General features: G+C 43.8%; 1 protein-coding gene across 1 annotated transcript in view; it reads right to left on the bottom strand.

The window, feature by feature from the left end:
• Nucleotides 1-811: 811 nt before the first annotated feature.
• LOC149431157 (phospholipase B1, membrane-associated-like) overlaps nucleotides 812-19294 on the bottom strand; it is a 63087-nt gene continuing 44604 nt past the window's right edge. The window contains exons 12-16 of the mRNA XM_089665857.1: nucleotides 17882-17963; nucleotides 15981-16088; nucleotides 15761-15856; nucleotides 15595-15666; nucleotides 812-3669 (exon numbers count right to left, since the gene is read on the bottom strand). Of these exons, the coding sequence (XP_089521983.1) occupies nucleotides 3496-3669; nucleotides 15595-15666; nucleotides 15761-15856; nucleotides 15981-16088; nucleotides 17882-17963 (532 nt within the window). The 3' untranslated portion in view covers nucleotides 812-3495. The remainder of the gene's footprint in view (nucleotides 3670-15594; nucleotides 15667-15760; nucleotides 15857-15980; nucleotides 16089-17881; nucleotides 17964-19294) is intronic.

Here is a 19294-nt window from a genome sequence, read left to right on the forward strand (position 1 = left end):
TAAATACTGCTACATAAAGAATGTGCATAAATTAATGTAAATGAAAAATCCACATTCGTATATTAACCTCTTGGTACCGACGTCACACAAATATGCATAACTGTATTTGTGCTGGGAGCGCGTTGCACAGTGCTCTCCCAGCACAAATACTGAGGTGTTACTGAAAGCCCCGGGTCCCGTTCTAGCGATTGGGACCCGGGACTCCTGATTCCGGGTCACATGATCGCTGTGATAGCCTCTGATTGGCTATCACAGTGATCAGTCACTGTACAGCCCGGTCCCCTTGTTTTTTCCTCTCTCTATGAATGGGGAAGAGAGATACATTGTATCGTTATATACATCCTATTATACATTGTATCATTATATACATCCCATTATACATTGTATCGTTATATACATCCCATTATACATTGTATCGTTATATACATCCCATTATACATTGTATCGTTATATACATCCCATTATACATTGTATCATTATATACATCCCATTATACATTGTATCATTATATACATCCCATTATACATTGTATCGTTATATACATCCCATTATACATTGTATCATTATATACATTCCGTTCTACATTAGCACACAGAGCTGTGTTTTTGGATTTTGGGACTTTTAATTATTTAATATACGATTGTGGACTTATATCATTTCAATTAATTTATGCACATTTTTTATGTAGCAGTATTTATTTGATTTATTATTATTTTTGATTTTTTTAGTGTACAGTGCACTCATTTTTTTATATGTTTTGTATTTTCTGGTGTTCAGGGAAAGAGTAGCAGCAGTTCACTAATTGTTTCACTATTGTTTCAGAATATATTTTTTTTTCATACATTTATTCACATATTGTATTGTCTGGGGTGTAGCGCAGGTTTTTTCCTCTTTTTTCTTTCTATGTACATAAAGCGACTTAAGAAGACAGTCACCCCTCCAGCCACCCCTCTCTGCCAATCCCTCCACTGGCCTCCACTCAGTGTCCTCCATCCCTCTCTGCCAATCCCTCCACTGGCCTCCACTCAGTGTCCTCCACCCCTCTCTGCCAATCCCTCCACTGGCTTTCCATTGCCCAACGGATAAAATTCAAAATATTAACAATCACATATAAAACCATTTATAACTCTGCCCCAAATTACATCACCAATCTTGTCTCCAAATATCACCCAAACCGTCCTCTCCGCTCCTCGCACGACCTCCTGCTCTCTAGATCCCTTGTCTCCTCCTCCCATGCTCGTCTCTAGGACTTCTCCAGAGCTTTCCCCATCCTCTGGAATTCGCTATCCTAATTTATCAGACTATCGCCTACTCTGCTCACTTTTAGGCAATCACTGAAAACCAATCTCTTCAGGGAAGCCTATCCTGCCCTCATCTAATAATGGAATCTTCTACTCTTCCTACCAGTCCATCCCCCACAGTTACTACCTTTTGTACCACTAGCCCCTCCCTCCTAGATTGTAAGCTCCCAGGATCAGGGTCCTCCTATCCCTCTTGTATTGAACTGTATTGTTGCTGTATTGTCTCCCGTTATATTGTAAAGTGCTGAGCAAACTGTTGGCGCCATAAATCCTGTATAATAATAATAATAGACAATTCTGCCATCTTCCTCTATAACAAAGACCCTTCAGACTCCATGCACACTAACATTTTTGTAAGCTCCTAGAAGCTAAATACTGTTCTCCTATGTGTCCATGCGCACTACTTTAGTCCATTAGCATTTTTTGAGCTTCAGCTTCTAGCTGCAGAAAAAAAAATTGTTTTTGTAGACTTTTTTGGAGTGTTTTTCCAGCAGAAAAAAAAATGCTAAACACTCCTAAAACACTACTAACAGCTTTTTTTCTATCTTTTTTTTCTTTTCTACATGTACTGTAAAAACGCTAATAAAACGCTCATGCTTCTAAGGGCTCATGTACACTGTAGCTGATAAACTCACGTTCAGGAGCTGTTCAGCATTTTTTTCAGCAGCCCCTGTACTCACCCTAATGTTTTCCTATGTGTCCATGTACACATTGTCGTTTACAGTCCTTTACAGACATTTGAGTTTACAGGCGTTTTTTTGAACGCACCAAACTTGCGTTCAGGAGTAGATTTTATCAGTGTTTCAAAGGCAAAATGCTTGTAAACACAGCTAAATGCATCAAATCGCATTAATAAGTGCTTGCGTTTGAAATTTTTTTAACTCTTCCAGTTCCCGATGCTGTCCAGAGCCTTTTTTCATCATGAAAAATGCATGCAAAGCATTTTCAAGGTGCTCAGATGGACAAAACACTGAGCACAGGATGTTCCTACCAAGCTTGTCACACACTGTAATGACCATTCACACCTCAGACCTCTCCCACCCTTGGAAACAAAAGATATGTTAATGACCAATTCACACCTCAGACCTCTCCCACCCTTGGAAACAAAAGATATGTTAATGACCAATTCACACCTCAGACCTCTCCCACCCTTGGAAACAAAAGATATGTTAATGACCAATTCACACCTCAGACCTCTCCCACCCTTGGAAACAAAAGATATGTTAGTGACCATTCACACCTCAGACCTCTCCCACCCTTGGAAACAAAAGATATGTTAATGACCATTCACACCTCAGACCTCTCCCACCCTTGGAAACAAAAGATATGTTAGTGACCATTCACACCTCAAATTCCTCATGAAGACCTCCTGCCAGGTGGCCTTAATGACTCCCTTCACCAGACACCTTTCCCACCCTTGGAAACGGGTGGACTGACAACTCATGGGGCCCCTGGGCAATTGGGGATCATGGGGCCCCTGTGTCCTTGCCCAAACTAAAAAAAGCCTATGAAAAAGGTACCAGGGGCATCTCATGGCGCCCCCTACTGACCCCGGGCCCTCGGGCAGTGCCCGAGTTTCCAAATGGTCACTCTGCCCCTGCTTGGAAACAAAAGAAATGTTAATGAGCAACTCACACCTAAGCTAATCTCAACACATACTGCTGTATCTGCTTCTACTCTCTGTATTTCTCTGAAACAGTCTGAAATAGTTAATAATTTACCACTGTTCAGTGCATTCTGGGCATTTGGGAGGTTCTTTAAAAAACGCTTCTAAACGCAAACGCACATAAACGCATTATGCAAACGCGGCTAAACATATTTTTTTAAACCTACATTTCCCAGCAGTCAGTTTCCATCGTTCAGTAATGTCCCGTGTACATGGAGCCTTAAAGCTACTCAAAAACGCTATTATAGCGTTTTTTATCCAGAGTTTTTTCCAGCTTTTTTGAGCTTAAAAAAAAAACTTGCTAGTGTGCATGGAGCCTCAGGGATAACCGGACTCACATATTCCTTCCCAAGGAGCATTCTAATTATAAGGGTTTCTTTATTACAGATTCCTGATCTGAGAGTACGTGGGACAATTGTCCTTGATTATCTTCCACACAATACGTTGTAGATCCAGAATAAGGTCCGATCCTGAGACTTATAATTATTGTCATATATTACAGAGATTCTGTCCTCATTCTGCACCGGATCAGCTGGAGGCACCAAGCAGGGCACCGAGAGTAAGCAGACCCAGGGCAGTCAGTACACGGGATCCTACGGGGGCACTGGAAGCACCATCTATGTTCTTTTCGTCCTCTGTGTCCTCTGTGTCCTCTGTGTCTCCTCTGTCCTCTGGCTTCCTGGTATAGATGTATGGATGATCCTAAAAATATATAAAACATTGAGACAGGGGAAACAGAACAAATTTAGATACCTGGGTCCATCCCACAAAATTCCTAAATTAGAACTAAAGGCAAAATTTTTTTTTTCCTTTTTTTTTTTACAGAAGTTTAGAACCCCTGGCCAGTTTTTTGCCATCTGTGTCCCATTGGGGAGATTTTTCTTCACCTTCTGTCTCATAGCCAAAGCAGGAAAAAAAAGAGGAGATGCCTTGTTGGTGAGGGAACCCCTGGTTGTCCTCTTTGGAAGATTTCCCCTCTGTTTCTGTTCTGGGGACAACCTAAAATGTGGGATTCTCTTTCACTTTCAATGCTAAATAGGGTGAATCTCTCTAATAGGGGCACAGAGAGCGATACGAATCTGACAGGGTTCTAGTCGACTCTATATAAAAATTGTCTTTATTCATACTTAAAGTGTTACTAAACCCAGGACCCTGCATTCACTATATCCACTCTCCCCGGACCCTGCATTCACTATATCCGGTCTTCCTGGACCTTGCAGTCACTATATCCACTCTCCCCGGACCCTGCATTCACTATATATGGTCTCCCCGGACCCTGCATTCACTATATCCTCTCGCCCCGGACCCCGCTTTCACTGTATCCGGTCTCCCCAGACCTTGCATTCACTATATTCGTTTTCCCCGGACCCTGCATTCATTATATCCGGACTCCACAGACCCTGCATTCACTATATCTGCTCTCTCCGGACCATGCATTCACTATATCCACTCTCCCCGGACCCCGCATTCACTATATCCGCTCTCCCCGGACCCTGCATTCACTATATCTGCTCTCTCCCGACCATGCATTCACTATATCCGCTCTCCCCGGACCCTGCATTCACTAGATCCGCTCTCCCTGGACCCTGCATTCACTATATCCAGTCTCCCTGGAACCTGCATTCATTATATCTAGTCTCCCCAGACCCTTCATTCACTATATCTGATCTCCCCAGACCCTGCATTCACTATATCCAGTCTCCCTGGAACCTGCATTCATTATATCTGGTATCCCCAGACCCTTCATTCACTATATCTGGTCTCCCCTGACCCTGCATTCACTATATCCGCTCTCCCCGGATCCTGCATTCACTATATCTGGTCTCCCCAGACCCTGCATTCACTATATCCGCTCTCCCCGGAGCCTGCATTCACTATATCCAGTCTCCCCGGACCCCGCATTCACTATATCTGGTCTCCCACAGTGCACAGAACATAGAAATGCAATTATTTTAGTAAATATAAGCTGCTAAATACCTTTTTCTCTTCAGCAGTATATAGTAGTCTTGTGACTTCTATCAGTGTCCAGCAGAGCACTGGTTACAGCTAGTAGGAGGAGTTTACATTCTACTCTAGGAGGATTCAGAACCCCTGACCCTCTGTCTGGACAGTGCTGATTGGCCTTGTTCTGATCACATGCACTATCCCAAGAAAAAAAAATACTTCTAGCATTACACACCAAACTGAGCATGTGCAGAGTGACTCCAAATATGTCTTATCAAGATATAAGAGGAGGGCACTGGAAGAAGGGGAGGATCAGAGAAGTCAGGATCAAGCAGCCTTTTTACACAATGCAGAGGATTAACCCCTTAGGTTCCAGAGTGAGTATAACAAGCATGCTTTACTGCATCTACAGACTGATTGTAGTATTGTGGGTTTAGTAACACTTTAAGATCGGTATTAAACTCAAAACCAGAAATGTAATATATTGCAGCTGATCAATCCTTAGATGTGGTGGCTGCATTAGTTTTCTTTGTTTAGGCTTTTTTCCCCTGAAGACTGAGATTAAGCTCTGCAGTCACTTTTGCAGCAGTTGTTTTCTTATTCCGGGTCACAATCCTGCGCAATGACCTTTTGTCTCTTTCGATCAGTTGATCATGTTGACCGCGCTTATCAGACGTTTTCAGGAAACTGTATACACTGTTGTAACCTTTGATACTGTACCTGGTGACACGGCAAATAAGTTGTCGACTTCAGTCACAGAGGCGCCAGCTAAGCAGCACCAACAATGTGCCCTCTTTGAAGCTCAGTAAGCTCTGACGTGACTCCATATTACTAGCAGCACACTCAGTGAATGAGGAAAGTGAGGCTTCCCACCTGTTAGCTAGGTGTCTCATCACACAGCGGAGGCAAAAGAATGTTACATTACTTCCACTTTCAACAGAAAACATGTGGTCGCTTTCACACCTGCAAGTCATGTAGTGTTTCCATATGTGTGTCCATCCCTTGTATATACAGTATCTCCCAGAAGTGAGTCCACCCCTCACATTTTTGTAAATATTTGATTCTATCTTTTCATGTGACAACACTGAAGAAATGACACTTTGATACAATGTGACGTAGTCAGTGTACAGCTTGTATAACATGGAAATTTGTTGTCCCCTCAAAACAACTCAACCCACCGCCATTAATGTCTAAACCACTGGCAACAAAAGTGAGCCCACCCCTAAGTGACAAGGTCCAAATTGGGCCCAAAGTGTCAATATTTTGTGTGGCCGCCATTATTTTCCAGCACTGCCTTAACCCTCTTGGGCATGGAGGTCACCAGAGCTTGGCAGGTTGCCACTGCAGTCCTCTTCCACTCCTCCGTGATGACATCACGGAGCTGGTGGATGTTAGAGACCTTGTGCTCCTCCACCTTCTGTTTGAGGAGGCCCCACAGATGCTCAATAGGGTTTAGGTCTGGAGACATGCTTAGCCAGTCCATCACCTTCACCCTCAGCTTCTTTAGCAAGGCAATGGTCGTCTTGGAGGTGTGTTTGGGGTCATTATCATGTTGGATTACTGCCCTGCGGCCCAGTCTCCGAAGGGAGGGGATCATGCTCTGCTTCAGTATGTCACAGTACATGTTGGCATTCATGGTTCCCTCAATGAACTGTAGCTCCCCAGTGCCGGCAGCACTCATGCAGCCCCAGACCATGACACTACCACCACCATGCTTGACTGTAGGCAAGACACACTTGTCTTTGTACTCCTCACCTGGTTGCCACCACACACGCTTGACACCATCTGAACCAAATCAGTTGATCTTGGTGTCATCAGACCACAGGACATGGTTCCAGTAATCCATGTCCTTAGTCTGCTTGTCTTCAGCAAACTGTTTGCGGCTTTCTTGTGCATCATCTTTAGAAGAGGCTTCCTTCTGGGACGATGGCCATGCAGACCAATTTGATGCAGTGTGCGGCGTATGGTCTGAGAACTGACAGGCTGACCCCCCCACCCCTTCAACCTCTGCTGGCAGCACTCATACATCTATTTCCCAAAGACAACCTCTGGATATTATTCAGAGCACATGCAGTCAACTTCTTTGGTCGACCATGGCGAGGCCTGTTCTGAGTGGAACCTGTCCTGTTAAACCGCTGTATGGTCTTGGCCACTGTGCTGAAGCTCAGTTTCAGGGTCTTGGCAATCTTTTTCTAGCATAGGCCATCTTCATGTAGAGCAACAATTCTTTTTTTCAGATCCTCAGAGAGTTCTTTGCCATGAGGTGCCATGTTGAACTTCCGGTGACCAGTATGAGAGAGTGAGAGCGATAACACCAAATGTAACCCACCCGCTCCCCATTCACAACTGAGATCTTATAACACTAACGAGTCACATGACACCGGGGAGGGAAAATGGTTAATTGGGCCCAATTTGGACATTTTTCTCTCACTTTTGTTGCCGGCAGTTAAGCATTAATGGCGGTGTGTTGAGTTATTTTGAGGGGACAGCAAATTTACATGTTATACAAGCTGTACACTGACTACGTCACATTGTAGCAAAGTGTCATTTCTTCAGTGTTGTCACATGAAAAGAGAGAATCAAATATTTACAAAAACGTGAGGGGTGGACCCACTTCTGGGAGATACACATATATATATAAACTACTGTGCAAAAGTTATAGTCGGGTGAAAGGCTGTAAATTAAGAATGCTTTCAAAAATACATATTTTAATTGTTTATTTTTATCAATATGCAAAGCGCAAAGTGAGCAAACAGAAGAATAATCAAAATCAAATCAATATTTGGTGTGCCTACCCTCTACCCTTTGGCTTTGGACCACCATCAATGCAATTAATCAAGTTCTTTTGAAGAAGCACAATGAAACGGGCAATGTTGAGGAGCGTAGGCGCAGTGGTCGCCCATTGAAACATAATGCAGCAGATGAAAGACACATCATAATAACTTCCCTTCCACATTGGAAGGTGTCCAGCAGAGCCATCAGCACAGAACTGATGGAAACCAGTGGGACCCGGATACACTCATCTACTGTCCAAAGATGTCTGGCCAGAAGTGGTCTTGCAGGCAAAAAGCCTTATCTCTGACATAGAAACAAGGCTAAGTGACTCAAAAATGCCAGAAACCAGGAACTGGGGTGCAGAAAAATGGCAGCAGGTGCTGTGGACTGATGAGTCAAAATGTGAAATATTTGGCTGTAGCAGGAGGCAGTTTGTTCACTGAAGTGCTGGAGAGCGGTACAATAATGAGCGTCTGCAGCCAACTGTGAAGCATGGTGGAGGTTCCTTGCAAGTCTGGGGCTGCATTTCTGCAAACAGAGTTGGTTATTTGGTCAGGATGAATTGTGTTCTCAATGCTAAGAAATACAGGTAGATACTTATCCATCATGCCAAACCATCAGAGAGGAGGGTAATTGGCCCCAAATTCATGCAGCAGGACAACCACTCCAAACATACAGCCAATGTCATTAAGAACTATCTTCAGCATAAAGAAAAACAAGGAGTCCTGGAAGTGACAGTTTGGCCCCCACAGAGTCCTGATTTCAACATCATGGAGTCTGTCTGGGATTACATGAAGAGACAGAAGGATGTGAGGCAGCTTACATCCACAGGAGATCAGTGCTTAGTTCTCCAAGATGTTTGGAACAATCTACCTGTCAAGTTCCTTCAAAAACTGCGTGGAAGTCTACCTAGAAGAACTGATGCTAATTTATCTTCTATTAATTGACTTTCCATTTTATTAATTGATAAAAATAAACTATTAACACTTCTATTTCTGAAAGCATTCTTCATTTACAGCATTTTTGCACAACTGCCTTTACATTTTGTGCAGTACTGTACAGATCCAGTTTAGCACCTTCCTAGTTCAGCTAGGGGAAGTTAGACCCTAATGGTTATTCAGGAGCTGGTTAATAGCTCAGGTGTGATAACCAGAGGAGTCAAATTGAGGTCAGGGCTGAGAGATTCTGCAGGCCAGCCCATCTGGAAATTCCCCCTGCTCTGAGGCTTTTGGAGGAGGGCTTTGGAGGCAGTGGGTGGTTTTGAGAAGTGGCTGGCTGCACTCTTGAGGAACCTCATCCATTCCCCAACAGAAGGCTTAGGAAAGGGCTGGGACTCCCTTGAAAGTGTAAGAGCCTGCTCAGTGGCAGCAGCGTGGAGTGAAGTGTGGAGAATCGGGTGGAAGATGTGAGGCTGAAGAAAGGAGGCTGCCAAGAGGCCTAGTGGAATGGGGCCTGTCTACGAGCCTGGAGCTGGAAAGGAGGAAAACTTGGAGCTCACTGGCCCCCTGAGTGAGGACCATCTGTATGGCAGGGATGGGGCAGCCCAGCAGATAGGCCTGGTAGCTGCAGCCAGCCGCATGAGGTACAGGAGAGGATCTGAGTGAGTACACCAGCACCCCCTGGGTGGATAGAAGAAGGAGCACTCTGGTGGGAAACCAGATTAGCCCCCTACTAGCGACTGTGTATCTCAATTAAAGGGACAGGAGCCAGATCCCCTGCACAGGAAAAGTCTCCAGATTGCTGGGTGAAGAGGAGGTCATCTAGGGTCTGGGGTGGTACAACTAGGAACTGCTGGCTAGCCCTCCAACAAAGATTGTGTTGCTGAAGAAGGAGAAGCAGTGAATAGTTCAGGAAGTTGTCCTCACTTATCAGTCCCCTTGGGCATCCTATACCCCCCTTACCCTATCCAAGGTATGATCCCCTCAATAAATACCAAAACCAACCCTCAAGGATTGGTTTCTGTCTCCGGATGAAAGCTTGTATGGAAAATACTGAATGTCTGGCAGTGTAGGACTATAGGGGGACCCAAATTCATCAGCAATCCCTAAGGGGGTAGAGCTACACCTGTGTATATTGTGGCAGTGCGGTGTCCTGCCACGGTCAAACTCCAGTTGAAAACCCTGGATTCTCAACCAGGCAGGTTGAGGGGCTCCAGAGAGTTGATTTATTGCAGAGGAAACGGGCTTTTCAGTTTCCTCATTTATTTATTAAGTTTGTTTTGGGATCTGGAGCCTGGAGATTTCGAAGAGATCTGGGAGGGATGAAATCTCCAATCCGGGGTCCGGGTTTTGAGAACCCCCAGCACAGTGATTGCACAGGTGTGTGCAGGCCTTTTTATAGAGTCCTGACCATAGTTCTGAGCTCCACCCCGGCAGTCAGGCGGGCTCCACCCCGGCAAACGGAGTCAGGAGGGCTCCACCCCGGCAGACGGGAGGTCTCTGCCTTGGAGTCAGGTGGAAGCCAGACTAGCTGTGTGCTAGTGACATATTTTGGGAAGAGTCTGCAGGAAGGCAGACTTAAAACTGTGTACAAGTCAGGAGGCTGAAAACTGTTAATTTTCTTGATGGTGGATACCCCTGCGTGGGAAGCATTTCTGTTTTGAACTTTCTTAAATAAAAGTGGGCTAAAAAGGCCCTTAAAGAAAGCGAGTAGCTGTGTGCATTTAAAAGGCTCTACCACCTTGAAGCGAGTTCCCACATATGGTGGAGGATGCAGTGGGCAGAACTGGAGATCCCAGCAATGAAGTAAGTTCATGTGTTGAACTGTGTTTGGTGCATGTCTCTGCACTATCTGTGTGTGCAGGTGAGGAGATCCTGCAGAGAAAAGGAACTTGCCTTAAAGAGACAGTGCTCCATTGTGTACCAGGACTGTGCAAAAGTGTTGTGGAGTGACTGCAAAGATGGGGCGGTCAAAACTCAAAAAAGAAGCAAGCTTTTCTGAAATGAGAGACAGAGCCCTGTGGCTGGAGGGGTTGTTACCACCAGAACAAGCCCCATACATGGCTGCACAGAGTTTGCCACAGTGGGAAGTGCATGCTGTTGTCCCTGGCAATGCTGGTGAAAGGAAACCAGTTTTTTGTGTGCAGAGTACTAAGCCTGAAAGAGGATGCAGTGTTGGAAGTTCGGTCAAGATACTGCCGCAAGAGCGCTGTTTGCGGTGCAGTGAATGGGGGCACACTGTCTCCAAGTGCCCATTATCCCAGCTTCCAGTACGAGGTGACACAACCAGACAAAGGTCTGGGTATGCAAATGGGAAGCCTGCTTGGAGTTCCAGGAAGGAGCAGCAGGCTGCCACAAAGTTTCAGAAGAATGTGGTTGCCAAGAGCAACACCTGTGACTTCAGACCTGTGGACCCTGTGAGAGAAGAGTCGTCTGCAGAGGATTGTGGCAACGCCGAGATGAGAGTTCAGCGCATCTGGAGGAACCCACAAAGTTCAGCTGGGAGAGTGCCATCTCCCATAGCAACAGGAGAGAGCCTGCCAACCAGGAGAAGGGGCTACAAGGGAGATGTGGTTCCATATCCCAAGAAGGTTGTCGGTGGAACCATACCCTGCCTGGAATGTGGTCAGTTTGGGCATGGTATCTTTACCTGCCCCATATTATGGAATACCACTGATGAGGGTGCTACTGGGCAAAAGTCTTCATCTGCAAGCCCAGATTCATGTTTAAAAATGTTGGCAGCCACCTCTAGCAACAGTGAGGAAGTACCTGTTGTGCCTGCAGGGGGTGCCAAGGAGTCAGAAGTGCCTGCCACAGTATCATCCTATAGCTGCATGGATGAACTGGCTGGCCAAAGCCAAGCAGAGGAGATGACAGAAAGGATCCAGATTCCACGCACTCAAGTGAAGGTGAAGCCTGTTACAGTGGTGGGTAAGACTGGTACTTTTGAGATAAATGTGAGAGACACTAATGCACTGCTTGAGACTGAACTTGAGACACTCTGCTATAAATATGGGATACTCCCAGTTGGGAAACCCACTGCTGTTGATTGTGAGAAAGACTTGCCTCTGTATAATGCTTTTAGTGGGGAGGCAACGGTTAAAAATATCAATGTGAAGAGTACTGATATTGGGGTTGCACCAATGTCATATAAACAGAATGCTGAATTAAATGTAGTAGGGGTGACCACTAAGGATGTGTTATCTCCCCTAGCAACGGTGGGTAAGGTAACCCAGAATAACTATGATGTTGCTCTGGTGGACCAGAGAGTCTCTGAATTAAGTGATGAGAATTTATTTCAGTGTGGCAATGGTGAATCTAAAAGGTATGAACGTATTCATAATGATGGGTTAATGCAATCCACTAATGCAAATGTTTTTGTAGTGAATGACACGCCACTAGGTCATGGTGGTGAGAGTAGGAAATTGCAACCTGCTGTGCCTAGAAAAGATGTCTCCCATTGTGATATGGATAATGAAGATATAGGTATTGGGTCTGATACAGAGCCACTCTGTCCCTCAGTGTCTCCTTCAGCGGTTGGAGTGGTACTGCGTAGTACCTCTGATGGGATCACAGGGAAGGTGGACTGGGACAGATGGGCAACAAGCTTGTTGGCTTTAATGAAAGAGGCCTCGGTGGGTAACAATGGGGTGGACATGGTTTCTGCTGTGCTGAATAGAGGGACTGTGGAGCAGCTATTAGTCCAGGGCGCACCTGTCGCTGCCAAAATTAACCCACCGCTGGTAAACGGCACCATTGAGGATAAACGCTCAGCAGAAGTTTTGCCCACAGCCCATAAAGGAGTTAATGGTGTGGTGTACCAAACTGATATCCATAGAGAAGATGTGGAAGAGCTCATTGACACTGAGCCTCAGAGTATTTGGGTGAATCCCACACCTGGTTACGCTCTGGGAGAGCCCCAGGTTATTGTATTGGGTACCTCCAGCCGAGAGGAAGCCTCGTTAAGAAGCACCACCTCTGAGGCATCAGTAAATGAGTGGCTCCATGTCTCCAGGAAGGTCTTATGTGTGGAATCGGGCTGTATTTTTATAACAGACCTGCTGAAGGAGATGTTAGCCTTCTGGAGTGTACAGCCGGTGTATACCTTGCTGTCTCTTCCATGTTCGGGAGAGCTGGTACAGTGGAGTCCCGCTAATCGGAGCTTGGTATTACAGGCTATACAAAACAAAGATGGTCAATATAGGAGTTCTGTGATACCATCCTTGTTGGTAATGGTGAAAATTGTCTTTCAGTGCATTGCTGGGTTGCTTCATGGCAGTAATCTGTATGAGAGGCACACCAGAGTACTGTTGGACAGGACAGAGGTTTGGGCAGAAGTGCCGGAAGACACATGTATATGTGATGTGGTTGGGGTTGTCTACCCAAATGTAGAATTATGTAAGAATGGTTTGGCATCAGGACAGTTGCTGGCAGAGTCTTTTGTGACAGTGAAGTCAATGGGTAGTGACGTTTCCATGGGAGACACCCACTCCGCTGTGTGTAATTCCTCTCCAGAAACTGCCCTACCAGCTACTAGTGAACTGAGTTCTGACAAGAGTATTTTGGCTAATGATAAAAATGGAAATGTGTTGATGCATTTGGATTGTCTGATTACTATGTGTGATAACAAAAAGAATGGTAGACCTGGTGGTCAAGTTGACATGGTAGCGGGTCATCCTGAAAGAGGTAATGAGTGCTTAACAGACATAAGAGAGGTTAAGGGTCTAGCAATAGGCCCCCTACAGGATCGGGAAGGTAATTTTGGGAAAGATTTCCAAAGGTCCAGGAAACACCCAAGTTTTAAGAATGAAAGGTCTAAGGGAACTGGCCCAAAGCTTAACAAGGGGATGTTAAAAGTGTTTGATTCCCAAATAAAAGAGCCCACCTCTATTACTAAAGGGTTTAAAAATATATCCCCTGTAAAATTAAATGAAGCAAAAAGGGATGGTCTAGAGGAATTTGAGGGAGCACGTTGTAATGTTACAGGTACCAGGTATTTAAAGCTTAAGAGTCAACCCTGGGTTACAAAGGGTACTGAGTTTTGTAAACCCCCTAGTGGTAAAAGGACTAGCGTAGTCTTAAGAAAATTAGAAAGACCGCGCTTTTGGAAGCACACTCGTAAAAAGGCACGGGGATGTCGTAGAGCCCAAGTTAGGGGAGACAGGGGAAGTCACCTCTTGGGGCAGGGAGTAGTGTCTCCCTTAGATGAAAATGAAGTCAGCCAGGATTGGACCTTTACAGGTGATAGTCGGCACAGAAGGGCTAAAGGAAGGGTTTTAGGTTTGTGTGTTCTGCCCCCTACGGGGTCAAAACAAAGGGGGGGGATATGTGGCAGTGCGGTGTCCTGCCACGGTCAAACTCCAGTTGAAAACCCTGGATTCTCAACCAGGCAGGTTGAGGGGCTCCAGAGAGTTGATTTATTGCAGAGGAAACGGGCTTTTCAGTTTCCTCATTTATTTATTAAGTTTGTTTTGGGATCTGGAGCCTGGAGATTTCGAAGAGATCTGGGAGGGATGAAATCTCCAATCCGGGGTCCGGGTTTTGAGAACCCCCAGCACAGTGATTGCACAGGTGTGTGCAGGCCTTTTTATAGAGTCCTGACCATAGTTCTGAGCTCCACCCCGGCAGTCAGGCGGGCTCCACCCCGGCAAACGGAGTCAGGAGGGCTCCACCCCGGCAGACGGGAGGTCTCTGCCTTGGAGTCAGGTGGAAGCCAGACTAGCTGTGTGCTAGTGACATATTTTGGGAAGAGTCTGCAGGAAGGCAGACTTAAAACTGTGTACAAGCCAGGAGGCTGAAAACTGTTAATTTTCTTGATGGCGGATACCCCTGCGTGGGAAGCATTTCTGTTTTGAACTTTCTTAAATAAAAGTGGGCTAAAAAGGCCCTTAAAGAAAGCGAGTAGCTGTGTGCATTTAAAAGGCTCTACCACCTTGAAGCGAGTTCCCACAATATGTACACACATATACATATATATATATATATATATATATATATATATATATATATATATACTGTGTATATATTTAATGTCATGTTTCACATGACTGTCATATGCCTTTAAATGTTCTTTGTATTTTGTCTCTGCTCCTCCCTTTCCTTTCGTTTAGTTCTTGCTGTATAGATAGCCCGTCCCTTTTCCCAGTAATGCATTTCAGCTTCAAGCCTCATGTCATGAAGTAGATCACATTATGATCTTTTGACCTATTTGATGTTCATTGTTGTAAGATTCTCTCAGTTTATGGAATAAACTTCACAAGATCTACAAGGTGTCATCTGATCGAATCACTGCCTGTGTTATTCAACTAAGATTGGAGTTATCGCTATCTCATCACAACTGTAAATTACAGAGATCACACTTTCAATGCTTAGATTGTAGAGACAGAACATAAAATGTAATTTTTATTAATTTGTAAATGTATATACTGTATAAATATTTAAAGTGGTCTTAAACCTCTCACATGAAATATGAAAAAAAAACATATCCCTCTATAGTGTGTACTTTTCTCAATTAAGAGCACTAAGTGTCATTTCTGTCTGCAGCCTCTTTCCTCTGCTATCAGTATGAATCACTTTTGACAAGTTTTCCTGACACCAAGAGAAAAATGGTGATGGGGAGGGACTTCCAGCACACAGCCTGTGATTGACAGCCTCAGCTCTGTTCCTGTGAGCTGTGTGAAGGGTGGGGGGTGTCCCTTCCCTCCAATCAGCTCTCAGATCTCTCCTCACTGAGCTGTGCAGTGTGTAATTTCAGCTTTATGTTTTCTGAACTTGTTTTTTTCTTTCTTGTTTTCTGAACTCTCAGAAAGCGTTATAAATTCTGGACTTTGAGAAGAGAAGACAGCAGATAAACAGGTACAACTTATGTAGGATGATTTGTTTCATCTCTGTGTATCACCTGAGGCCAGTCACTTCACTGGCTTACAAACACTTCAATTAAATACTCTGCCCTGCTGTACATGTATCTTACCTCGGATGGGCAGAGGGGCTCAATATCGTCTGAAAACCTTTCCAGCAGAGTCTTCTTCCCCACCGGCTGCAGCTGGACCACAAAATGACAACGTGAATCAAAACATGAAATGGAATCTGAAATACTATAGACACCGGGAAGGATCCCAGCACCTTCCATACATTACCATGTTATTCCACAGAGCCTTCGCCATCTGCTCGTGACCCTTTATGGTCAGGTGGAAACAGTCTGGAGCGATGAACGAATAGTCAATCTTGCCATTCTATACAAGGTAAAAGTGACACCTCATGGTGAGCCAATGGTGTCACATAACACACGGAAATACAATGATGAATGAAAACTACAGCAAAGCACGGTGCCCCTGATACCTGTAACATGTCACATACCTGGTCAATAGCCGGCTCTACATGCTGCAGGAAGGGTTGCAGGACTACAGCGAAGTCCCTCTTCCCATCATATCTCCCAGACCTCAATATCAGATCTTCCAACTTCTCCTGCAGAATGTACACACAAAATATCAAAAACTAGAGAGAACATGAATGTATTATGTCTGTGTGCAGCGATATGGAATATGTCAGAGCTATATGAATGGAAAATAGTAGTGTATGACTGCCCATATGGAAAAGAAATATATTTTCAATATATTTAGAAAAAAAATTATACATGCGACATATATTTACAATACATTGGCCTACACGAATATATTTTGACATGTATTCCAAAAATGTAAATTAAAATATATTTTCCAAAGGCATATATTTAAAAATATATTTTTCAAAATATATTTTCCAGATATTTTTGAACATCTAAAAACATGCATTTAAATATAGATTTTTAAAATATACTTGTATATGCATTCCAAATTACACTTTGATATATTTTGCAGCATGTGTTCTGAATATATTTTTAATAAAATATTCACAAATATATTTAAATATATTTTTGAAATATATTGAATATGGGCAAAATTGTAGTATTTGAAATATATGTCAATATATTTGGGAAGAATATATTAAGAATGTATTTTAAAAATATATTTAAAATATATTTTTCTTCCATGTGGGTGAGGTGGGACATTAGAGTGTAAGCTCCTCTGGTACAGAGACTTATATGAATGGCTCAGTGTTCTCTGTACATCACTGCAATATATATCAATATATGCAATATATAATGTTTTTTAAAAACATTTTCTCTCTCTTTTCCTTTTTTTTCATTGGTATTTTCCTGTCTCTATTTTAGAGATATTTCAAATTCGAGTATGTATATTTTCAAGTAAATGATTTGTGGGTCCTGAAGAAGTGGGAATTATTATTATTATATAATTATTATACCCGCGAAATGCTTTGACTTACGATATTGGATGCATTTTATATCCAAGAAAGATGTTTGTACCTACAGATGGTTATTTTTATATGTCAATTTAATAACCCATATGGAAGAAAAATATATTTTAAAAATATTCTTCCCAAATATATTGACATATGTTTGAAATGCTACAATTTTGGTCAGGTCTCTGCAGGACACTCCAGTTCCTCCACACCAAACTGGTCATACCATGTTCTCTTAAAGATGGTCCAAACTGGTCAAAGCCTGTCTTTATGGGGCTGGTCTAAACTGGTAAAAAAAGGTCTTTATGGAGCTGGTTCAAACTGGTCAAGCCATGTCTTTATGGAGCTGGTCCAAACTGATCAAAGCCTGTCTTTATGGGACTGGTCTAAACTGGTAAAAAAATGTCTTTATGGAGCTGGTTCAAACTGGTCAAGCCATGTCTTTATGGAGCTGGTCCAAACTGGTCAAACCATGTCTTTATGTTGCTCTTCCAAACTGGTCAAACCATGTCTTTATGGAGCTGGTCCAAACTGGTCAAACCATGTCTTTATGGAGCTGATCCAAACTGGTCAAACCATGTCTTTATGGAGCTAGTCCAAACTGGTCAAACATATATTTATGAAGATGGTAAAAACTGGTCAAACCATGTATTTATGGAGCTGGTTTTGAGCAGAGGAGCACAGTCATGCGGGAAAAGAAAAGGGTCTTCCCTAAACTGTTACCCCAAGGTTAGAAGAGCATGCAGTAATTACCTACAATGTCTTTGTATGCTGTAGTATTAACACTACCCTTCACTGGAGAGAGAAAAAATGAGGAAGCCGACAGCGAGAGAACAGGTGAGGTGCTAAAGGAGGTTGCTCACATACAACAATGACAACACTCAGTGGATCATCTTCTGTGTGGTGCACAGAATTGATAATATTAGTATAATCAGATAAAGGTACAGAGACAGACTTACCTGAAATTTGTGATTCTGTTCCATGACCTCCAACAACTCTGGGGAATTTTCTTTTGGTTGCACCACACAGGAACAGAAGGACCTGTGGTAAGGAACAAAAGAAAAATGTGATGGATGGAACATCGACTGGCTCTCTCCTCTCCACCAAACCTTTGCTTGGTCATATCAAGTCCCACCATTGTCAACAGAAAGTAACATCATATCGTCATACTTGAAATATAGATGAAAAACTTACTTACAGTGGGGAAAATAATTATTTGATCCCCTGAAGATTTTTCCCACTTACAAAGAAATGAAGGGTCTATCATTTTTATCACATGTGTATTTAAATGATATAGACAGAATATCAATCAAAAATCCAGAAAACACACGATACAAATGTTATAAATTGAGTTGCAGTTCAGTGAGTAAAATAATTATTTGATGCCCAAGCAAAACATGACTTAGTACGTGGTGGAGAAATGCTTGTTGGCAATCACAGAGGTACTGTAAGACGTTTCTTGGTAGTTGGTTACTAGATTTGCACACATCTCAGGAGGGATTTTGGTCCGCTCTTCTTTACAGATCTTCTCTAAATCCTTAATGTTTCTTGGCTGTTGCTTGGCAACTCGAAGTTTCAGCTCCCTTCATAAATTGAATATATGAATAATGTCTGGAGACTGGCTAGGCCACAACATGACCTTAATATGCTTCTTCTTGAACCACTCCTTTGTTGCCATGGCGGCAGGGGCGGACTGACAACTCATGGGGCCCCCGGGCAATAGGGGATCATGGAGCCCCTGTGTCCTTGCCCACACTCAAAGCACACCCAAAAAAGCCTATAAAAAGGTACCAGGGGCATTTCATGGGGCCCCCTACTGACCCTGGGCCCTCGGGCAGTGCCCGAGTGCTCAAATGCTCAGTCCGCCCCTGCATGGCGGTATGTGTTGTGTGAATGCATTCTGGAAGACCCATCCACAACCCATCTTTATTGTTCTGGCTGAGGGAAGAAGGTTCTCATCCAAGATTTTTCAATACATGGCCCCATCCATTGGCCTCTCAATGCGGCAATGTCAGTCTGTACCTTTAGCAGAGAAACAGCCCCAAGGCATAATGTTTCCACCTCCGTGCTTGACTGTAGGGATGGTGTTCTTAGGGTCATAATCAGCATTTTTCTTCCTCCACACACGGAGAGTCAAGTTAATGCCAAAGAGCTCAATTTTGGTCTCATCTGACCACAGCACTTCCTCCCAATCCTTCTCTAAATCATTTAGATGTTCATTGGCAAACTTCAGACGGTCCTGTACATGTGCCTTCTTGAGGAGGGGGACCATGTGGGTGTTGCAGGATTTCAATACATGGCGGTGTATTGTGTTACCAATGGGATCCCTTACTTTTATTTCACCATGCAGTGGGGCTGTGCCCCCACTGTAT

This window comes from Staurois parvus, unplaced genomic scaffold (assembly GCF_062004578.1).
Source record: "Staurois parvus isolate SC_StPar_1 unplaced genomic scaffold, SC_StPar_1.0 ptg002372l, whole genome shotgun sequence".
Classification (NCBI taxonomy): Eukaryota; Metazoa; Chordata; class Amphibia; order Anura; family Ranidae; genus Staurois; species Staurois parvus.